Source organism: Schistocerca piceifrons, chromosome 3 (genome assembly GCF_021461385.2).
Source record: "Schistocerca piceifrons isolate TAMUIC-IGC-003096 chromosome 3, iqSchPice1.1, whole genome shotgun sequence".
Taxonomy (NCBI): Eukaryota; Metazoa; Arthropoda; class Insecta; order Orthoptera; family Acrididae; genus Schistocerca; species Schistocerca piceifrons.
In genome coordinates this window covers 744,888,186-744,910,387 of record NC_060140.1, presented here as the reverse complement: position 1 = coordinate 744,910,387, position 22,202 = coordinate 744,888,186, and the positions used below count along the sequence as shown (strand labels likewise).

Below are 22,202 nucleotides of genomic sequence, written 5' to 3'. Positions count from 1 at the left end.
CCACTTCAAGTGGTATAGTGATGATCGAGATGCGCGATACATTGCAGATGAGAACTCCACATGCGAGTTTCGTACTAGATCATGTCTCGTCGTGGGAGACTGGAGCGTCAATTCGTGGCTTTGTAAGTACTCTCAAGAGTTACAGCCACACTATGGATGTTGTAGAAGTCACAATAGTGGCCTTCTTTCAGCCCATTAGCAGAGGTGTATTCCATAAGAACAATACTCCTCCGAATGATACAAGGAATAGATAAGACACACCGTTTACACGACATATGTCGCTTCTTTCCTGGCTTCTCCATGTATTTTGATGCCATACATTGAACGAAGTTGGAATTTCGCCTATCGAGGACTCACTGTAGGTGAACATAGCTGAAATGACTGACCTGGCCCACTGGCTGGGTCTTACTGCTTCGGATGAAGCTTCACCAAATAGCAATTCTGGTCACGCAGTACCTACGTGTTTCTTTCAATCACAGTAGGTTGCATGTGAGCTAAATGAGTTAATTTAAGATTACTAATTCGTTTTGTTTGGAGATATATTACAGATCTCTACCTATAAAACAGCTAACAGGTAAAATCTATTCATGAGTGTGATAGAAAATTCGGCTAAAGTAATTTACTTTCTACACGACTGAAGCAACTATTAAATCTACCATTAGAACCTGAGAGATGGTAGAACGCTTAAGGTAATGGACCCTCATTCAGAAGGAATAGAACTGAAATCTCCGTTCCACTATCCAGATGTAAGGTTTCCGGGTTTCCTTAAATTTATTTAGGCAATTCGTTGCTCAGTCTCCAATGTTATCGCCCGCGATAAGGCATTAGGCCTCAATCTTCCTTTACCTACCATTAGAATAAATCTTCATATTTTCTTCGGAGTCTCATTGTTGGGTCAGTTGTCACCTGTCTATTTTGGCAGTGCATTATCCCGAATATTCATCTCTTCTCAACTGCTGGTTTGGTTTGTTTATTGGAATGACGATGATACTGTTGGTCGGGAGTAGAAGTATAATCCGTGTATACTACATTGTACTGTAGAACCAAGTGGATATACAAGGTGGTTCAAAGACTTTATGACAAACATCTAGGGTTGATAGACCGAAATGTGTATTCCGTATGTCTCGTCTTTCATATGCTCCATTTATTTGCATGTGGATTATTGGCATGTGCTTTTACTTTTGTATCGGTAACACAGTGATCGATTTCCAAATTTTCTCTGCTGCGTCGGCTACACTTACGAGTAGGTCTTTGTCTCTGATGTTTTTAGCCGAGCAGTATAAGGCGCTACAGTCATGGATTTTACGGCTGGTCCTGGCGGAGGTTCGAGTCCTCCCTCGGGCTTGTGTGTGTGTGTGTGTGTGTGTGTGTGTGTGTGTGTGTTTTTGTCCTTAGGATAATTTAGGTTAAGTAGCGTGTAAGTTTACTGACTGATGACCTTAGCAGTTAAGTCCCATAAGATTTCACACACATTTTTTTTTCTCTGATGTTTTGAGAGAGTTTGGCTCAGCCAACGAATAGCGAGAGCGTGGTCGCCTTATTTGGGCAGGCAAGTTTACGAAACGAGGAAAGGTCAGTTGGAGTGTGTTTGTTGTTGTGGTTGCGACCAGACAGACATTGCTGGCCGGGAAGTGGACGCTAGAAGTTGCATGTGATGGCCAGACAATTGTCTGGTGTATTCTGTTTCGATACGCTGGGAAATGAATATCGCTACAATAAGATGCTCCATACATAAGTGCAGTAATGAGTTCGTATTATGGACGTGAGAACAACAAGCATATACCGCTGCTCTCTGTTTGTCTGCTCAGCAACACAAGGTAATGTGTACTTTTTCTTTACGACTTGGCATACTACATTGGAGCAGTGTGATTGCTTAGGTCTTCTTGTCGAATGTGCAGGAGACTGGCAACGACGGCTACAATCGGTGTGACAGATTTTGTTCTGTTCATGAACTGAATGTAACTCGTGATCAGATCTAGTAAGTCGATACTTAATTCATCATACAGATCTTGTTCTTCTCATACCATTTTCAAACGCCAATTGGGGAATCGATCTTTGTATGACTGCTGAGAGCAGCAGGTGTTTGCACATTAATCAGTAAAACGGGGTGACGCTTTCGTAAATTTTGAAGGACAATAATAATTATAAATTTAGTGCAAATCATATCTTTATTGAAGATTCGCGCGTTATTTAATTTTAATTTGATGAAGCATCAATTTCATTAGGTAACAGAAGAGAGCAAGCTTGAGGAGCAGCCCAGTGGCTACATGGATACTTACACTAATTTTTCTCGTACCTAAACCAACACAGTTTTTCTCAATCTAAAACCCATTTCTGCTCGTAGTTGGTGCTCACAAAGAAAAACTTTTTGTATTAGCAAATTATTTTCAAGTCAGATAAGCTAAGTCACTTCGAGAGCTTCGAGACGGCGGCTAAGCGAAATTTTATTCACTTGTGTCTTGTGGTGTGGTGTTGCGAGGTCATTTCAACGAAAAATAACTATATTGCACCTGAAAGCATAAATCTGAAGTGGATAAAATGTACAGCAATCAATCGTCAAAAAGCTGTTTATTGCAGATCTAGATTTCAATCACTGTGTGAGTATCTTCAGTATGTTAAGATACAAGTTAATTCATCACTATCGCTTCCCTATACAAATAGCCCCCAGTAGACTATCCATGCCAGTGTTTAAGTTCAGGTGCTGTACATTTTCTCAACTTTAGACGAACACAGTCGCTGAGAACACCCGTTCCATGTGAACCGAATCACGCAATGAGTGTCAATCTAGGCAATCTAAGAGATGTTAAATGAAACAAAATATTCCGTTTCGCTGTAAGAGTGTCTGTAGAATCACAAGCGAGAATAGTCAGACTGCATTTTGTTAATTTGGGCCTTCTAATTTTTCAGGAAATTATATGTATAGATCCATACAATTTAACACAAGCCCTGCATAATCATGACATGGGAAACAACTGTTGTCAGAGAGAAAGTATTTGCTGACACTACCCGGCGATACTCCGCATTTTTTAGACTAGTTATGTCCCTGAGAGGCGGCAGAGCATAGGCACTCTGCAGCATTAGTATGCACTGTGTGTTGCCTATCATCCAGTCATCTGCTCCCCATGAAAGCCAGTAGGCTGGGAAAAATTAAGGTCCTGATTACTTTTACAACACTTTTCTTTTGCTTAGAGACATCCATTGTTACCGTTTTCTTGTAGAAAATCACTCTAAAGACCTACAGCGGTAGGTAGTATAGGGTAGGGGTTGTGTGTCGGACATAGAGATTAGAAAGTAACTGCCAAAGCAGAGATCACGGGGGGGGGGGGGGGGGGGGGAGGGAGATTGGGAGATTGGTGTTTAACATCCGTCGACAACGAGGTCATCAAAGACGGAGCACAAGCTTGGATTAGGGAAGGTTGGGGAAGGAAATCGGCAGAGCCCTGTCAGAGGAACCGTCACGGCGTCTGCCTTAAGCGATTTAAGAAAATCACAGAAACCTAAATCAGGATGATCGAGCGCGGATTTGAACCGTCGCTCTCCCGTATGGAAATATCATGATGTACAAGTCGCATTATCTGCCAATTTTGACCTTTGGATTGGAATGCTGGACTTGGACAAAGAAAGATCTGAGCAGAATACAAGCAACAGAGATGCACTTTCTACGAAGGATCCTGGATAAGACGAGAAGAGACAAGATAAGGAATGAAACACTGTAAAACACCTTGCAGATGAAGCCCCTCAAAGAATCTATGGAGCGTAATGCTACACGTCTGGTTAGTAGACGCTACTAGTTCGGCGAAATCTCCACATTCTAGGACCGGCGCATACTAAAGTGTCAGTGAATTTTTTGTCTCTAACTCCTGGACATTTCTCGAAAAGACTTTGAAACACCCAGTATTTCTTCGCATGTGGAAGAGCTAAATAATTCATGATGACGGCATCTAAAACAATCTTCAACAGTGACGGCTGATTTTTTTCTCATGAAACTCTCCAAAATGTATGTTATGATACCACCACTTATTGTTGAGACCTAGTTTCATGAGTTGCATACAAACTAACTAATTTCAGTTCTTTTTGCTACACGAGGATCAGGACGTCCCTTTAACAGTACATGCTACATCTACAATTAAAATGGAAAGCCACCATAGATTTTAGCTGAAGAGATGATCATGGAGAGAGCACAAAATTGTCTCCAACAGGATAGCCTAAGGCAGCGGTGCGAGCTTGGTGAAGTACAGGGAGTTACGAAAGTGTTCATCCGCTGTACCTTACACCCGGCGCCTGTTAGACAAAGTGAGGAGCCGTAATGAAGTGAAGAACAAAGAGGAATGACCGTCTTGCCACACGTCTGCGGTGCTCCTTCAAAAATAGGAAGATTAGTTGAATGGGTCTGCCGTCGACCAACGAAAATCAGAGCTGCTCTAGGGCGATTGGAAGATCTATTTGGTTTGAGAAGGTCTGGTGTCTATGTGTCTTATATATTTTAGCTGCAGGATGTCATACACTGCACAAACTTGTCGCACAGTGGAGGACAGATGCGTCGAACACTGACGGCACACACGTCTGAACCAGCCAAAGATACAGTGGCTGAGCACCGTTTGCATACGGGGTACAAAATGGACAACAAAAATACTAAATTCTCTCGTCGGCGTCTTCTTGGTGCGACAGCATTGTTGAAGAAGCGGTGGAAATTTGCAGCCCGATAGATCTGCTGAACAGGGATACAGGATACCAACTTAGCACTGCAGAGGATTCAGCACTGGTATTGTTACAGTCACAGAGACCACATAGAGGAACTATTGGTCATACAAAGGACGACGCTTCCGTGGCGATAGATATTCGGATGACAACAGCGAGAAATGACACACGCCAGGTCGGACATGTACATCGTCAAGCGGCTCCCGAAAGAGAGCGCTGGGCCAGTGGTCGGCAGCGCACAATATAACTGGCAGCCTTTGCGGTTGCGCCGAAGGTCTTGGTTCATCTTCCGACATGTGGCCCGGCGTCTGGCCTCTACCGATCACTATTGCCAACCCAAATGGCACGTTGACGCCTAAGAGATTTCTTTTTGTTTTTGTTTTTTACTGGTATAAATAGGAGTCTTCGGACGCAGCTCAGCTGTGGGATCACCGCTCCGAAGATGTCGGTAAGTTGCGACGTTGAAATATTGTGGGAATTTCAAAACGATAACCGACGTCTCGTTCAAGAACCATTTCTGCAGGTACAGTGCAGTTAGAAATGTTCGGCGTGGGTTTCTTCGGAAGTACAGTACTGTCCCTCCTAGAACTCAAAGATACCAGATGGTATCAACAGTTTCAAAACACCGGTCATTGTGCAAGGGGATACCCAGAGGTGGCTCCTGTTTGCTCGTTCAAGGCCTAGAGCCTATTCAAAAGAATTATCCATGTTGTTCACAGAAGTATATTGGCCGTACAAGCAGAGTCACTCATTTCTAATGTGTCTTTCTGGCATGTTTTGTGGCGACGAGTGTTTAAAACCATGTAACATTGAGTTGCTGCACGCCCTTCACCATGGTGATAAACAACAGCGTGTAGAATTTTGATAATTCACTTTGGGTGTGGAGACGGAAGATAATTTCCTTTCAAGTTTAGTGTTTAGCGATGGGGCTACATTCCATTTAAGTGTCAAAGTGAACCGTCAGGACGGAAGAATATGGGAAACACGGCAGCGGCATATCACAGTCAAGACGTAAAGACGAATAAAGCAATCCCGTCCCTGGCTACGCTGGAAACCTGGAAGGAAGTGCGAAAACATGAATAAAAATCTGTTTTTTTCAACAGGAGGGAGCACCATCACAATGCCACCTGCATGTAAGACCATTTCTTAACAATGTACTGGTCTCATCGATGGGCATTTTTAACAATGAGTTGCCTCAACGATGGATCGACCATAAGGATTGAAGGAAGATTATAGTTTAGCCTCCCGTCGACACAGAGGTCATTAGAGAGGGTGCACAAGCTCTGGTTATTTCAAGGACAGGGGAACGGAAATCGGCCGCGCCATTTCGAAAGAGCCGTTCCGACATTGGCTAGAGCGACTTATGGACTCCACCTCGCTCGGTCGACCGTATATATCTCGCATTCCACCATTAGCTTCCAAAATCGCCTGATCTCTCAATTTTTTTCTGTTTTTGGGAGTCTGTGGTAAACTCCGTCTGTGTGTCTCCCTATTCTGACAACTTTGGCGAAATGCGACGCCACATAGCAACGAATGCATTAAGTGCAGATATGCTCGCAATAGTATGGGACGAGTTTGACATCATTTTGGATGTATCCGAAATTTGAGTGTGCTCACGTCTAAATTTTATATCCCTCGTAATATCAGATGGTTCTCTTCAAAATAAAAGTTCTTTAGTCCTATGTGTAAGTTCAAATTTACCCACGTTTCCTGTTTTTGTTCGTGTTGACTGTATATTTGTTTGTTATGATTAGAACAGTTCATTGTCGGTTAGACCGTCAGTAAGGAAGCTCCTTGCATTGCTGAAGCTCAGGCGAGTGCACTGCTCGTTTGTGAGTTATTTTTACGAGCTTCAATCAGGAGTGACTTATGTTGAGTTATCTGTGTAGTATTAGGTTAATTTTTAAATTTATTGCATGTTTGGGTACTTATTAGGCACAGATTATCGTTTCAATAACTGTGATGTAGAATTTTACAGTGTTTGGTATGGATAGGGACTCAGAGCTGTGTTCGGATGCTGGCTGAGTTGGTGGCACTTTACCAACAGCTACAGGCGGTGCTGGCTTCGGTCACGTAAATTGAGAATGTTGCCAATGTGGGGGCCGGGGTAGACGTGGGGATCCAAGGGACGTCTCAAGTGTCCGCCGCCGATTGGTCCACTACTGTCGATGCGCCAGTTACTGCCGGCACCGAGATTGACCTCTCACCAGACCTCGAATGGGAAGTCATACCTAGGTGTGGCAGCCAATGAAATCTTTCCTCTGACAAACAGGTTTACGGCACTTAATGTGGCTGATGAAGATCCTGAACCGGATGCAGTCGCTTGTCTTGTTTTAGGGGAAGCCTTTCAGCCTGTAAGATCTCGGCAGTCAGAGAGAATAGGGTTATTGTTAGTTGGGAGCTCCAATGTTAGGCAAGTAATGGTGGTTCTTAGGGATATGGTTGTAAAGGAGGGGAAGAAATCTGATGTGCACATATTGAGGAGAGTCATCCAAGATATGGAACGGGTCCTTTTGGATACATTTAAGAGTGCAGGGTGCAGCCAACTGCAGGTGGTGGCTCATGTTGGTAGATGCGATGTGTGCTGCTTTGAGTCGTAATAGATTCTCTTTGGTTTCGTGCAGCTATCAGAATTGCTAAAGACCGCCAGTCTTGCTTGCGAGGTGAAGGCAGAGGTCATCATCTGTTACATCGTCGATAGGACCGATTGCGGATCTTTGGTACAGAGCCAAGTGGCGGATCTGAATCAGACACACAAACAGTTCTCTGAAAGTGTAGGCTGCAGAGTCCTCGAATTGCGCAGGATATCGGGTCCCGCTTACACACAGGAAGCGGCTATACAAGTGTCAAGGGCTTTCTGGAGCGAAGTGGGCGGTTTTCTTTTTTAGAGGGTCTCGGGAAAGATCCAAAAGGGTTCCAGTACCAAAAAGAAGGAAGATTGGGCTAATGTCCCGTTGATATCGATGTCGTTAGAGACGGAGCACAAGTTCGAATTTTGTAAAGGAAATCGGAAGTGTCCTTTCAAAGGAACCATCCTGGCACATGCCTGGAGCGATTTAAGGAAATCACGGAAAACCTAAATGTGAATGGCCGGACGCAGGTTTGAACCGTCGTCCTCCCGAATGCGATTCCAAAGTGCTAAAACTGCACCACTTCGCTCAGTCGACTTCAATATGGACAGCAGTAGAGAGATTTATACCAAATAAATTAATAATAGACGGAACAGAGCCCTCATGGTGCACAAAACAGGTTACAGCACTGTTGCATAAGCAACGAAAAAAGAATGCCGAATTTTAAAGAACGCAAACTCTCCAAGATCAGAGATATTTTACAGAGGCTCTAAATTTAGCGCGAACTTCAGTGCGAGATGCTACTAATAGTCTGCACAACAAAGTTCTGTCTAGAAATCTGACAGAAGATCCGAAGAGATTGTGCTCGTATGTGAAATACACCAGCTGCCAGACACAATGGGCACCTTCACTGCACGATAGCGAGGGTAATGTTACGATGACAGTGCCACTAAAGCTGAATTACTAAATACAATATTCCGGTATTCCTTCACCAAAGATGACGAAGAAAATATTCCAGCATTCGAATCAAGAACTACTGCCAACTTGAGTAACTTAGAAGTAAATATGTGCTCGTCGGAGCAAAGCAGCTTAAATAACGTCATAAAGGCAAGTTCTCCAGTCCAGATTATATACCATTCAGTTTCCTTTCAGAATATGCTGTTATAATAGCTCTGTACTTATCATATACAACAGTTCGCTCCACGAAAAATCTGCACGTGAAGACTGGACAGTTGCACAGGTCACTCCAATATTCAAGAAAGATTATAGGAGTAACCGGATGAATTATTAAACCATATCACTGGCGTCGATTTGCAGCAGCATGTTGGAACATATACTGTATTCAAATACTGTGAATTACCTCGAGGAAAACCGATCTGTTGACGCAGAGTCGGCAAGGATTCAGAAAACATCGTTCTTATGAAACACAACTAGCTCTTTATTCTCACGAAGTAATGAGTGCTATCGATAGGGGAGCTCAAACTGATTCCGTGTTTCTAGATTTCAGAAAGGCTTTTGATACCGTTCCGGCTTATAATCAAGTTGCGCGCCTATGGAACATCGTCTAAGTTGTGCAACTAGATTCGTGATTTCCTGCCGGAAAGATCGCAGTTTGAAGTAATTGACAAGTGATCGAGCACAGAAGTGACGTGTGGGGTTCCCCAGGAGTTGTTATAGGCCTTCTGCTGTGCCTGATTTCCATAAACGATTTAGGAGACAATCTGATCAGCCGTCTTAGGTTGTTTGCAGACGATGCTGTCATTTACCGCAGTGTTTTGGAAATTTGTGGTAAGGGACCAAACAGCTGAGGTCATCGGTCCCTAAGCTTACGCGCTGCTCAATCTAACTTAAACTAACGTACGCTAAGGACGACACACACACACACACACACACACACACACACACACACACACACACACACACACACACACACGAGGGATGACTCGAGTCCCCGACGGAGAGAGCCGCGAGGTCCGTGACAAGACGCCTCTGACCGCGCGGCTAATGACAAGTGTGAGGTCATTCACATGAGCATCAAAAAGAATCCGTTAAATTTCGGGTACACGATAAATCACACATACCTAAAGATTGTCAGTTCAACTAAATACCTAGAAATTACAATTACGAACAACTTCAGTCGAAATGATCACATAGATCATAGTGTGGGGAAGGCAAATCAAAGACTGTGTTTTATTCTCAGAAGGCTTAGATGATGCAACAGGTTTACTAAAGTGAGTGCCTACACTACGCTTGTCTGTCCTCTGCTAGAGTACTGCTGTGGAATTGACGGTGGACATCGAAAAAGTTCAAAGAAGGGCAGTTCGTTTTGTACTATCGCGAAGTAGGGGAGACAGTGTTACGTATATGACACGCGAGTTGGTGTGGCAATCATTAAAACAAGGGCGTTTTTCATTGCGGCGAGATCTTTTCACGAAATTTCGATCTCCAACGTTCTGCTCCGAATGCAAAAATATTTTGTTGCTACCCGCCTGTACAGTGATAAATGATCATCACGATAAAAGAAGAGCCGGCCAGAGTGGTCGACCGGTTCTAGGCGCTTCAGTCTGGAACCGCGCGGCAGCTACGGTCGCAGGTTCGAATCCTGCCTGGGGCATGGATGTGTGTGATGTCCTTAGGTTAGTTAGGTTTAAGTAGTTCTAAGTTCTAGGGGCAGATGACCACCTCCTGTTGGTCGGCGGCGTAGCCGCGAAGACGTAGAACCCAAAATAGAAAGTGCCCTAAACAAGCTACAACTATGGTGCCAAAACACTACAATGACGATATCACCGAGCAAGTCTACCTACTTGCTATTGAAGGGACAATTAATCCGTAACCCGACTGTACGAATCGAGCGCTCGCCTGTCCTTCGGCGACGTGACACACGATACCTAGGCATCATGATTGATGAGAAGTGGAACTTCGGGAAACACATTGAAACCGTAACTCAGAAAGCCCTTCAAACATTGAACAATCTCATATCCATCGGACATAAAAGATTTCGTCTCCCCCCTCATCTCATAAAAGTCTACCATAATAGCATATTATCACCAATAGTGGGTTACGGCTCGGGAGTCTGGGTACACAGGCTCACGAGGGTGGTGCCCGCCATGACAGTGAGAAGGGCTCAAAGGAACATGATACTTAGATGTGTGGGGGCTTATAGAACATCACCAGGGGGAGCGCTATTGGTCATAATGGGGCTCTGCCCCCTGGACATCAAAATCAGAGAGCAGGCCGCGTGGTTCTGGATTAAGAAGGGAAATGCAACGAAGATAGAAGAGATTTTAGGCACAGGGGCTAGAGACAAGAGTGAGATTCGGCAAAGGGGAGAACAACTATGGCAAGAACTATGGGAGACGGACGAAACAGGGCGTAGGACATATGAACTGATTCCAAACATTAGGGAACGACTAAAAATGAAATACTTTGAACCCACCAGAGGACTAATCCATTTTCTCACTGGACATGGGCCTTACCCGACATACTTATGTCGGTTCGGCAAAAGGGCCACACCCGCGTGTGAATGTGGTGAACCGGAATGTGATTTACGAGTGCCCCCTCTTCAATGATGTTGCTTCCACACTACGTGACCAACTACCTGACCACAACACATACCACCTCATAAGACAACGAGACACTTTTCAAACACTAAATAAACTAGCAGACGAGGTATCACGAAAAGTGCTAAAAGAATACACGAGGGAAATAAATTAACTAACACAAATTACAATAAAACTAGAGAAATTCTAGTACTAAACACGCGCCCTACTCCCATACCGCCTGCGCGTGGACAGGCCGACCTTCACCGTCTGGAATCCTCCACGTGCGGGATTAGGGGGAGTGGCGAATAACATCAAGGACTAGACGATGCACCGGAATTTACTTAGGTTAGAACTAGTTAGCAGAAATTAGATTAGAAAACTAGTATTAGGAACCTGCAGCGAATAACATCCTGACCTGCCCAGTGTTAGGGGCACGCCCATCGGGATTAGCTCGATGGGTAAGGGAATAAAGTAGGTTTATATACATGTTTCTGACACATCTGTGACGCTGCAGGCAGTAGAGTTAGTTAAAATCTTAGAAGTTAAAAACTAATACGTGTAAGAATAGCTGCCCATTGTAATTAGAGTATAGCTGTAGCTCACAACCCACCACATTGTAATTAGCTGCTAATTGTATCTAACATACTAAGAAAGTAAGACCCACTAATCATATAAGGAAGTGGATTATGATGTATAATTGTTATTATTGATGGTTAATAAAGGAAAAAAAAGTTCTAGGGGACTGATGACCTCAGATGTTAAGTCCCATAGTGCTCAGAGCCATTTGATAAAAGAAGAGAAAACAGAGGTCGTAGGGAAAGATTTAAGTGCTCGTTTTGCCCACGGGCTGTTCGAGAGTGGAACGGTAGGGAAACAGGTTGTCCGATGAATCCTCTGCCAGGCACTTAATTGTGAATCACTGAGTATGAATGTAGATGTAGGAGATATAGTGCTGTGAAATCGGATGAATCTTTCTGAGCCTCTCCGTGCCCTCAGCCTTGCGTGCTCTTGCTTAACTCACGTGTATGCTGGGCCCGGGCAGCTGTCGGTTGACGGTGAGCATGGGCTGGCGCACGCCGTCCGCCGTGATGCACTGCGGCCGAAAGCAGTCGCTCGCGTTGCTCGGGCACGACCCACAGCTGCTGCAACAGGAGCACCACCACACCTCAGCACGCTGCATCCGTCTCTAGCATTCATCACGGGCACACGCTGTAAAACTAGCCACGAACAGTATGAACGAATTCGCAAGTTCTTCTGATATTTTCAGAACGCGTTTTGCTATGTTGAACATATTAGTTACGCTTCTCAAGTGAACCTGTGACTCAGTTCGTTATTAGTCGCTGATCGATTACAGTGCTAGATTTTTTTTTCATCTGGCGTACAAAGTGTGTTTAACTACATCTGTCCTCTGAAAGGAGGAGGGTACTTTGGATACAACTATAATTTCATCTCTTTCTTCTTCTGTTCATGAATGGCATGATAAATGGAGGACTATCTGTACTGTCTGCCATCGGGCTCCCCTACATGGCAGGCAGCACTGCGTAACAGCCACGCTATGAGGGAAACAAACCAACAGCCAAACAGGCGAAGACATCAGGTAAACACGCCGAAGATTACAGTCGATTAATAGGAACCTTTCCTTGCAGAGGTCGCCGCGACATATCCGGCCACGGATTCCTACGCCCGGTTTCTATTGGCTCCAGCTCACTATATAGGCCCGGCCGGTCGAAGGCAGACCAGTCTTCGTCCGCTGCTAATGGCAACCGCTATAGCAGAGTGTCCGAGAAGATATCACCGAAGCCGCTGTACTGCACCGCCGATCGAAGTACCAGCCGACCGAGAGGAACCACATCTCCGGCTAGATCGACGGACGTCTATATCTATTGTATAGACAGCTATTGTATTTTAGAAGAAGTTACGTTCAATAAACTGTTGGAGAACACGACACTATCGGTATGACAATTTTTTTTGCTGATTTTTTTCCTGTCGCGACAATTTATACAGTTACAGTAACATCAAAGTTCTTTGGCATAGTCTTGGCCCGTCTAAATTTGATACGTTTCCACAAGGGAGATAAACACACTGGGGGAAGAAGTACTCTCACTCAACGGACATCACCCTAATACCGTGTAACATCGCCTCTAACCTCGATATGGCCATTCGGCGAGGAGGCGAGTCCGCATGAATCTTCAAGTATGCCATTTCCAACTGAAGCTACTATTTGCCACCTCCAGAAACAACACGCCATGTGAAGTGCAGTGGTATCCAATGTTGCCATCAGGTTTGTGACTTTGGACATCTCATCTCACTGCTGACTGTGAAACCTTTCTTGCTCTTAGTTGCATTCTCAATCGTTGCATTTGGCAGGCAACAAACTTTACCAGGATATGCGTTTTTATAGAATAGTTATTTGCAAGCAAGGAGCATCAGAGCATAATACAGGCGCTGTGTGCGAAAGTACTGAAGTGTCGGCGCTAAGCAAGCGATGTTCCCAACGACTGAAGAATCGTACAATGCTCTGCAAAACTTAAGGACGAGATGGATAAAGCAACGTAACATATTAACTCGCTGGAAATGAATGAAAGTGTTGGAGCATGTTGCCACTGTAGCGCCAAATGGGGCTGTCCCCGCAACGTCAAGCATTTGGAGGAACGGGAGAAGACAATGTTGTGTCAATCAGCGAGCAGTGAGAGTGCGCTGTCCTGACGCTGCTCATTATAACATGTCCCGAGGACAATATCTGGATGACGTAATACTGTGTGGGCGCACTGACCTACAAATCTTAGAACACAGCACACTATGGGCCAACTTTAATGTGACACTGTACTTCTTCCCCATGTGCGTCTTTACAGGCTGCATTCGGTCCTGACTTCATTTTTATGAATGGCAGTGCACGCTAACATCGAACAACTGAAGTGGAGGAGTCCTTGGAACATCTGCATCATCTACATCTACATTTATACTCCGCAAGCCACCCAACCGTGTGTGGCGGAGGGCACTTTACGTGCCACTGTCATAACCTCCCTTTCCTGTTCCAGTCGCGTATGGTTCGCGGGAAGAACGACTGCCGGAAAGCCTCCGTGCGCGCTCGAATTTCTCTAATTTTACATTCGTGATCTCCTCGGGAGGTATAAGTAGGCGGAAGCAATATGTTCGATACCTCATCCAGAAACGCACCCTCTCGAAATCTAGACAGCAAGCTACACCCCGATGCAGAGCGCCCCTCTTGCAGTGTCTGCCACTTGAGTTTGCTAAACATCTCCGCAACGCTATCACGCTTACCAAATAACCCTGTGACGCAACGCGCCGCTCTTCTTTGGATCTTCTCTATCTCCACTGTCAACCGGACCTGGTACGGATCCCACACTGATGAGCAATACTCAAGCATAGGTGGAACGAGTGTTTTGTAAGCCACCTCCTTTATTGATGGACTACATTTTCTAAGGACTCTCCCAATGAATCTCAACCTGGCACCCGCCTTACCAACAATTTTATATGATCATTCCACTTCAGATCGTTCCGTACGCATACTCCCAGATATTTTACACAAGTAACTGTTACCAGTGTTTGTTCCACTATCATATAATCATACAACAAAGGATCCTTCTTTCTATGTATTCGCAATACATTACATTCGTCTATGTTAAGGGTCAGTTGCCACTCCCTGCACCAAGTGCCTATCCGCTGCAGATCTTCCTGCATTTCGCTGCAATTTTCTAATGCTGCAACTTCTCTGTATACTACAGCATCATTCGCGAAAAGCCGCATGGAACTTCCGACACTACTTACTAGGTCATTTATATATATTGTGAAAAGCAATGGTCCCATAACACTCCCCTGTGGCACGCGAGAGGTTGCTTTAACGTCTGTAGACGTCTCTCCATTGAGAACAACACGCTGTGTTTTGTTTGCTAAAAACTCTTCAATCCAGCCACACAGCTGGTCTGATATTCCGTGGGCTCTTACTTTGTTTATCAGGCGACAGTGCGGAACTGTATCGAAAGCGTTCCGGAAGTCAAGGAAAATGGCATCTACCTGGGAGCCTGTATCTAATATTTTCTGGGTCTCATGAACAAATAAAGCGAGTTGGGTCTCACACGATCGCTGTTTCCGGAATCCATGATGATTCCTACAGAGTAGATTCAGGGTTTTCAGAAATGACATGATACGCGAGCAAAAAACATGTTCTAAAATTCTACAACAGACCGATGTCAAAGATATAGGTCTGTAGTTTTGCGCGTCTGCTCGACGACCCTTCTTGAAAACTGGAACTACCTGTGCTCTTTTCCAATCATTTGGAACCTTCCGTTCCTCTAGAGACTTGCGGTCCCTAATAGAGTAAATTACATGCCAGTCTATTTCTATCGTGAGATATTTCGCGATAGAGCGCGCAGTCTTATAAAGAATAACTCGTCGGCCTACCATTGGTCACTGGTACTGATAATGGCGTATATGCTGTAAGTTGTAGGTGAGAACTAATCGTAAAGCTCCGGAATGTCATTCAGTAATTAAGTATGGCACAGTTAATTTATGTCAGTTTGACAGTAGGCATTGCGCGTCAGGTGACATGCAGCACACCCTACGGAAACTCGCTCGAGTAGTCCCGTACAGAGCGACGAAGGGCTTCCACGATGAGAAAGTTTCACTTGATAATAAACCATGGAGAGACTCGTACTACCCACAAAGTACATCATTTTCATCATTTTAGGCGGTAAATATCTCGAATAACATAATGTATGCTGTTTTTCGATAACTTTGTCAATCCATATACGAGTATCTATCAGAATTTGGCCTCCATTCACAAAATTTCTTCGCCTTAGAGGTACTATAATAAAGTTCCAGACGTTTCAAGAAGATAAAACTACGAATGGTGATGTGGGACAGACGTCATTATAATTAAACTGAGAGCTGTGTCCAGAACGGAGACATTTTTGAAACACTTGCAATTCAAAGAAGTGTGAGAAGTGGCTCGTAATGCTTACCTTGTAAGAGGTTGGTACACCTCAACGGTCAGCTTCACCCTGCAGATCATCGGCCAGTCCAGCTCGTGGCACGGTCGTTCACATGATGCGAACTCAATGTCTGTAAACAACAAGAAACGAAGAACAGTTAGGTCACAGGTCTAAATAGCGGAATAGCATCAAAGAGCTCGACTTCTGTGCGTAAATGCCTCATTACTAGTATACGTACTCAGTCCTACGCAATGCATTACTGGTTTTCTTTATGCATGGGTCCACAAACGCTGAATATTTCTTAAAAGAAGTCGTTACCCTTCGTGGGCAATGTGTTTTTTTCTTCTTCTTTTACAAAAGAATTTTTTTACATTATAAATCAGATTAACGTTTGAAAATTCAAGCAGAGTGAATAAAAAACAGCGTAAAAATCGTAAATAACACTCTAAATAAAACGATGTATAGAGATTTTCACTCGGAAATGATAAATAAACAGAAAAATAAAAAAAAATTGTCGTTTTCAGATGACAAGCTGCAGACTGTGTAGTAGATTTAAAGCTACCAGCATAAACAACTAATAGCTTCATGTTAAGAATGTAGACAAATGTATATGACCACTTAATTTCCAAATTTACAATACAACTTAAACTATCATACATATAACCGAGCAACACAATGCCTCAGCTCAGTGATATGTGTCTCAACTCTGTACTGTATACAAACTAATGTAGAATATTTGACAATAATCTCTCCTTTTATAAATGTAAATATTTTGTGCCAGAAGTTCATATAATTGCAGTCTTTTCATTGCCCCTGTTTTCAGCTCAACGTGCCATCTTTTTTAAAAGCTTATATAACCTACACAAAAGATTAGCATGTAATAACAATTTTACAGAAAGGAAATAAAGAAATAAACCCACTGAAATTAGCACAAAAACGCTGAAACAGGTCTGGGTGTAAACAAAACTATAAAACGGTGTCTTACATTAGGCAGAATTCCTCTCCAGTTTATCCAAAAACAACGTTACTGCTACAAAATATGCAAACGCGTCTTGGAGTGACTATCGTAAATCGCTTAAGAAATGCGTTGCTGGTCAGTAAAATTGCACCACCACGAACATGGCGTATACCAGACGTCTAATTGTTATATAGTGTTTTACAGTAGAGTCTCGATTATCATCTTCGGTTATCCGCCCTTCTGTGTTATCCGACCCTTTCGCCGCGCCGGCCGTGCGCCAGCCCAAGACAGGTCAGTGACTAACGTGTTGTCTGTTGATACTCAGTTCATTGTCGCCGTCTGCTACTCCTCACTCCTCAGTGCTAACTTAAGGTTAGATCTGTAGTGGAGTGGACGTGTTGCACTTTGTTTATTGTAAAAATTTGTGGCAATGGCTTCAAAACGGAAAAAGGTGGTCGCTTCAAAGGAGGAAAAACTTGAAGCTTTAAAAAGAATAGACAATGGTGTAACTTTATTAAAAGTGGCGCAAGATTATGACGTCGGTAAAACAACAGTTGGAGACTGGAAAAGGAACCGCAATGAAATTGAGAAGTGGTGTTCTCAGCGAGCAACCTCGGCTGATATGGAAGATTGGAAAACCATGAAAAAACGTGATTATGAAAAAGTAAGTGAAGCTTTGTTCCTATGGTTTACTCAACATAGAGATAAAGGTGTACCCATGTCGGGACCTATTTTGCAGGAAAAATCCTTAAAGTTTCGTAACGAACCAAACGAAGGTGAACCCGATTTCACAGCTAGTATAGGCTGGCTCGATAGATGGAAGAAAAATACGGAATTCGGCAACTTAATGTCTGTGATGAAAAGCTTTCAGCAAATTTTGAAACTGTTCAATTGTTTAGTAATAAACTCCACAGGGTATTGGACAAGGAAAACTTAACAGACGATCAAATTTTTAACTGCGACGAGACTGGTTTCAATTACAAAGATTTCTCACAACGAAGGACACAAGGCCTTAGAAACTGCTTTAAAATATGTAGAGCAACTGGAGGAAACATCGTCTACCTAGGTTTTACTTCTTAAGAGACTACGTGATTTAGCGAAAGAAAGAAAAAAAAAAAAAAAAAAAAAAGAAAGGCAAACAGCAGGCAAACAAAAGACAATTACTAACTTCTTCACACAGTAAATATCTATTCAGTCTAATTTGATTTGTATTTTATTAAATGTTTAACTCACTTGGCCTACTTTTGTTTAATTTTTGTGTTTTTTTGTATTATTTTCAGTGTTATCCGACCTTCCCGCTTATCCGACCGTGCCGCGGCCGGTTTAGGTCGGATAATCGAGACTCTACGGTACTTTCCTGGATATATACAGGGTATCCCTCCTAACAATTGTGAGGCGCGTTTTCTCTGGTGTTTCGGCAGATATTTGCAATTTCGTTTTTGCAGTGTGTTCCTGGTGTCAGCGTAAGCACTGTTAATCACGTCTTTCATGCGACGCCCAGCGTCGACGGAAAGTGTCGGTTTGTTTCCCGTTACGAACAAAATGATTCTTATATCGGTTTTTTTCACGTGCCCGTTCGACGGCGCGGTCCCCAATTAGTGTAGTGCGATATCTGATTTATCGATGTGTGTTAACGGGGACAGTGAAATACGAAGATTAACCAGTGTCCCAGCAGTGATAGCACCGTCTTGGTCCACGCTGAATGCTACCGCAAAACATCCAGCTCAGTCTGTAAGGTTACTAGCTTATTTTTGTTATTCAGTGAAAGTGATGTGAGCTCTATTTTTATTCTATGTACCATGCTTTATACATGTATACCGGATATTTTTCTCAGTACTATCAATATGATCTTTGGTTGTAGTTGCCAGTAGCGTTCATTGTTATGTGAGGGAGTCGGATATTGGTTAACGCTCGCGCACGGGGGCCCGGGTTCGATTACCGGCTGGGTCGGGAGATTTTCTCCTCTCAGGGACTGGATGTTGTCTTCATCATCAGGATTTCATCTCCATTGTCGACGCGCAAGTCGCCCAATGTGGCGTCGCACTCAGTAAGACTTGCACTTGACGGCCGAACTTCCCGAGTGGGAACTCCCGGCCACTAACGCCATACGCTCATTTCTACTTCCATTGGTTAACGCTTTTGTATGGTATCGAAATAACCAGCAGAACATTGAGATACAAATGCAGAGGATGCTGAATTTTGGAAATGTGATTTGATAAAGACTGATTTGAGAAGTTGCTTGCTCGCGCTTGGTTTATGATGATGTTGAAAACGGCTAATTTTGGGTGATTTTTTTATTGGTATGGATTAGTCAGTCTGATTGTTTAGAAACGGTTAAACGAAGTCACCTGCTCACCCGGCTAGCCTTTAGAGTTATAGATGCACCAACCTTGTACAATTTTATTAATGAATTCCATGGCAGAGTCATGTTTTTAATAAGAAGTGATTCTTGTGAAGATAATTGTAATTGTCAGGGAATGACTTTCATTAACCACAACATAACTTTGAATGCTAGCCTCGTTCAATCACTTAATAAGACGCCTCTCAACCACCTTCTCCTCACGAAAATTTTGTTTTGCAAATGTGTGTCGCAGCATTGCACTTCGCGAAGGACAGTGGTTAAAACTGAAGCATGATCTGCATAGCATAGTTGCAAGTCCAAGGACTGCACTGCGCAAGGTTTTTTTTTTTTTTTTTTTTTCTTTGGCTGGTTTGCTGCTGCGCTGTCTTAATTTTCACCACTTTAGAGCAGTAACGAGTTCCCATTGCCACACGTAAGCCACGAAAATTTGTCAAGTCCAGTTTGCATTCACTTCTGCAACGTTTAAGGGGAGTTCGAACGGAAGAATATTTTTTCCCACAATTTCGGATTTTTATCTCCTTATAAAATTTGCAATTTTCCGAATAAAATGATATATTTCACTTATAAACTCACATGGGATGTATTTTATTTTATTTTTTAAATATCATCTACACCGGTTGAAAATGTTAAAATTTTTACGTGTATTACTTCAAGACCTAATAAAATCGGTAATTTTTTATATAGAAGGCTGTGGATTGCTGTGTTATAAAGGTTAAATTACATGTTTGTATTGATAGCAGTGTCAAAAACAGTACCATATCGTTTCATAATATAAACACGTGTTGCATGTCGAAGTGCTAACGTTTTTGAGGAAAAGTGATGAATAGATTGGTAAATCTCTCAAAAAGTAGAGTATGACGCCAAAACGAAGTGTCTTTAAGAAATGTGGCTTTCATGCCAATAGATTTTCGAATAAAGGGAAACATTGTATTCAACATGTGGCGTGTGAAGTTACAGACAATGAAATACTGGACCTGATTCATGGTGCAATTGCCGCAATGCCCAGTACTCAAACAGTTCATATAGCCATAAACATTCCATCTAGCAGTAGTCATGGATATCATAAAACCTATTTACAGAGATCTGGCAAATTCTGAATTACTGAAGAAGTGTCTGCATGGTCAGACTCAAAATCCCAATAAGTCCTTCAATAATCTCATAAGGACTCGCTTACCAAAAAATGTTTTTGTTGGAATGAAGACACTAAAGTGGTGGGTCAGTGATGCTGTTATTGCTTTTAATGATGATAACATTGGTAAGGTGAAAGTGCCACAGCATATGGGAATTAATTCTGGAGCAAACTGCATAAGAGAACTTGAACGGATGGACAAGATTCGCATTGATAAAGGAGAGTATGCAGCACAATTGGCCACTAAGGAGTCCAGAAAGAAGAAAAAACTTGGAGAAAGATCAAGAGGATGATTACAGTATGGTGTAGGGTGCTTCTGAGTGATTAAAAATAAAAAAAAATAAGCATGTATTAAGTGAGTTACAGTCTTTTGAAACTTTAGAAGCCGTTCCTGAAAATTTACATTTTGTGTTCCATTTTTCCCTAAATCTCAGAAACCACTTCTAGTAGAGTATTCAAATTTTACACAAAATTTTAACCATGTAATTCAAAAATTGTATTCCCGAAAGCAGTGGCTGAAATGCAATTATTGTAGTTCAGTAGACTCAGAACATATAGTTTAGTGTCCTGTAGCCAAGTCACTAAATTTAACATTGCCGGGATAGGGTGTTCCAACTCCCCTCAATGTCTGGAATTTCATTTAGTCAGTTTGCTTACGTAAATTGACAGGGCATTTGAATAGAAGTATTTTGGACAGTTATTCTTTCAAAATTCGTTTTGTGATTTTATGAAGAATTTTTGCTCTCTTAGCTTTGTGTATTGGAACTGAAAGTCACGTAGTGTGACGTCATGCATCGTAGCACTAGTCAATGCAATGCAGAGTTGCACAGTATAGCATGAAACGTCCCCTTAGAAAAATTAATGAATTACTTTGCTGGTAAACCTCTTACATTATTTGATTTTCAAACAGCTGAGCACAACTGAACGTACTCAGACATTTCGCATTTCGCTCTTTACCTATTCTGATCAACACTAAACTGACAATATTTTTTTAGCGCAACACAATCTGACTTTCAATAATCCCTACAAAAGAATGGCCCTGACTAACATTAACCTACACCTTTAACAAATCACTTACCTCACAAAAATCTTCGTTACTCAAACTACTGCAATACAGCGAGCGCCATTACTGCCAGCTAAATAAAAGATTCTAACTACTGAAGGCACTAACTACTGATAGGCATAGTTAGCAAATGAAAGATTTTGATAGAGAACAAACAATGTATTTACCTTAATAGTGTTCAAAAGTCATAATATATATATCAGTTCATGACATCCAGTCTTACAAATTTACTCTATCTGATGGACACACGTCCAGATCATCCGCTCTCAAAACTCCGCCATCTCTCTCCCCACATCCATCACTGCTGGTGGCTCACCTCCAACTGCGCAACGGTTCAAATGGCTCTGAGCACTATGGGACTTAACTGCTGAGGTCATCAGTCCCCTAGAACTTAGAACTACTTAAACCTAACTAACCTAAGGACATCACACACATCCATGCCCGAGGCAGGATTCGAACCTGCGACCGTAGCGGTCGCGCGGTTCCAGACTGTAGCACCTAGAACCGCTCAGCCACTCCGGCCGGCAACTGCGCAACGCTACGCGCTGTTAACACCCAACTGCCGAACACTACAATAGCCAACAACAATGCAAACCAGCCACAGACTGCGCACAGCACAGCCAGTGATTTTCATATGGAGTGCTACATGGCGTTACCAACATAAAAACCTAAACAGCCTACTTACAATAGCTTCTCTAACGACAGTTCTACATTTTCTGATCATTGCTGGTAAAAGATAATTAGAATACAGTTATGCAGTTTGATTTGAATTCGGCGACTCTTTTTGTCAGACGGCGTCTAAGTAATCACGTAACTTGGACTGTATAGGATCACAATACAGACACAAACGAAGTTAAGAATAGGAAACCAGTTTAGTTTACAATACACAACAAGAAACCCAAGAAGTTACAAGTCGTTGCTGGGCCAC

The 22,202-nt window shown here is 42.9% G+C and overlaps 1 protein-coding gene across 2 annotated transcripts in view; it reads right to left on the bottom strand.

The window, feature by feature from the left end:
* The window catches only part of LOC124789364 (laccase-6-like), a 389,375-nt gene that overhangs the window by 203,585 nt on the left and 163,588 nt on the right, over nucleotides 1-22,202 (bottom strand). Inside the window, exons 2-3 of one of the 2 annotated variants that reach the window (XM_047256690.1) lie at nucleotides 15,793-15,892; nucleotides 11,832-11,952 (exon numbers count right to left, since the gene is read on the bottom strand). In XM_047256690.1, coding sequence (XP_047112646.1) covers nucleotides 11,832-11,952; nucleotides 15,793-15,892 — 221 coding nt within the window. The remainder of the gene's footprint in view (nucleotides 1-11,831; nucleotides 11,953-15,792; nucleotides 15,893-22,202) is intronic. The other variant, XM_047256691.1, reaches the window with a different exon arrangement.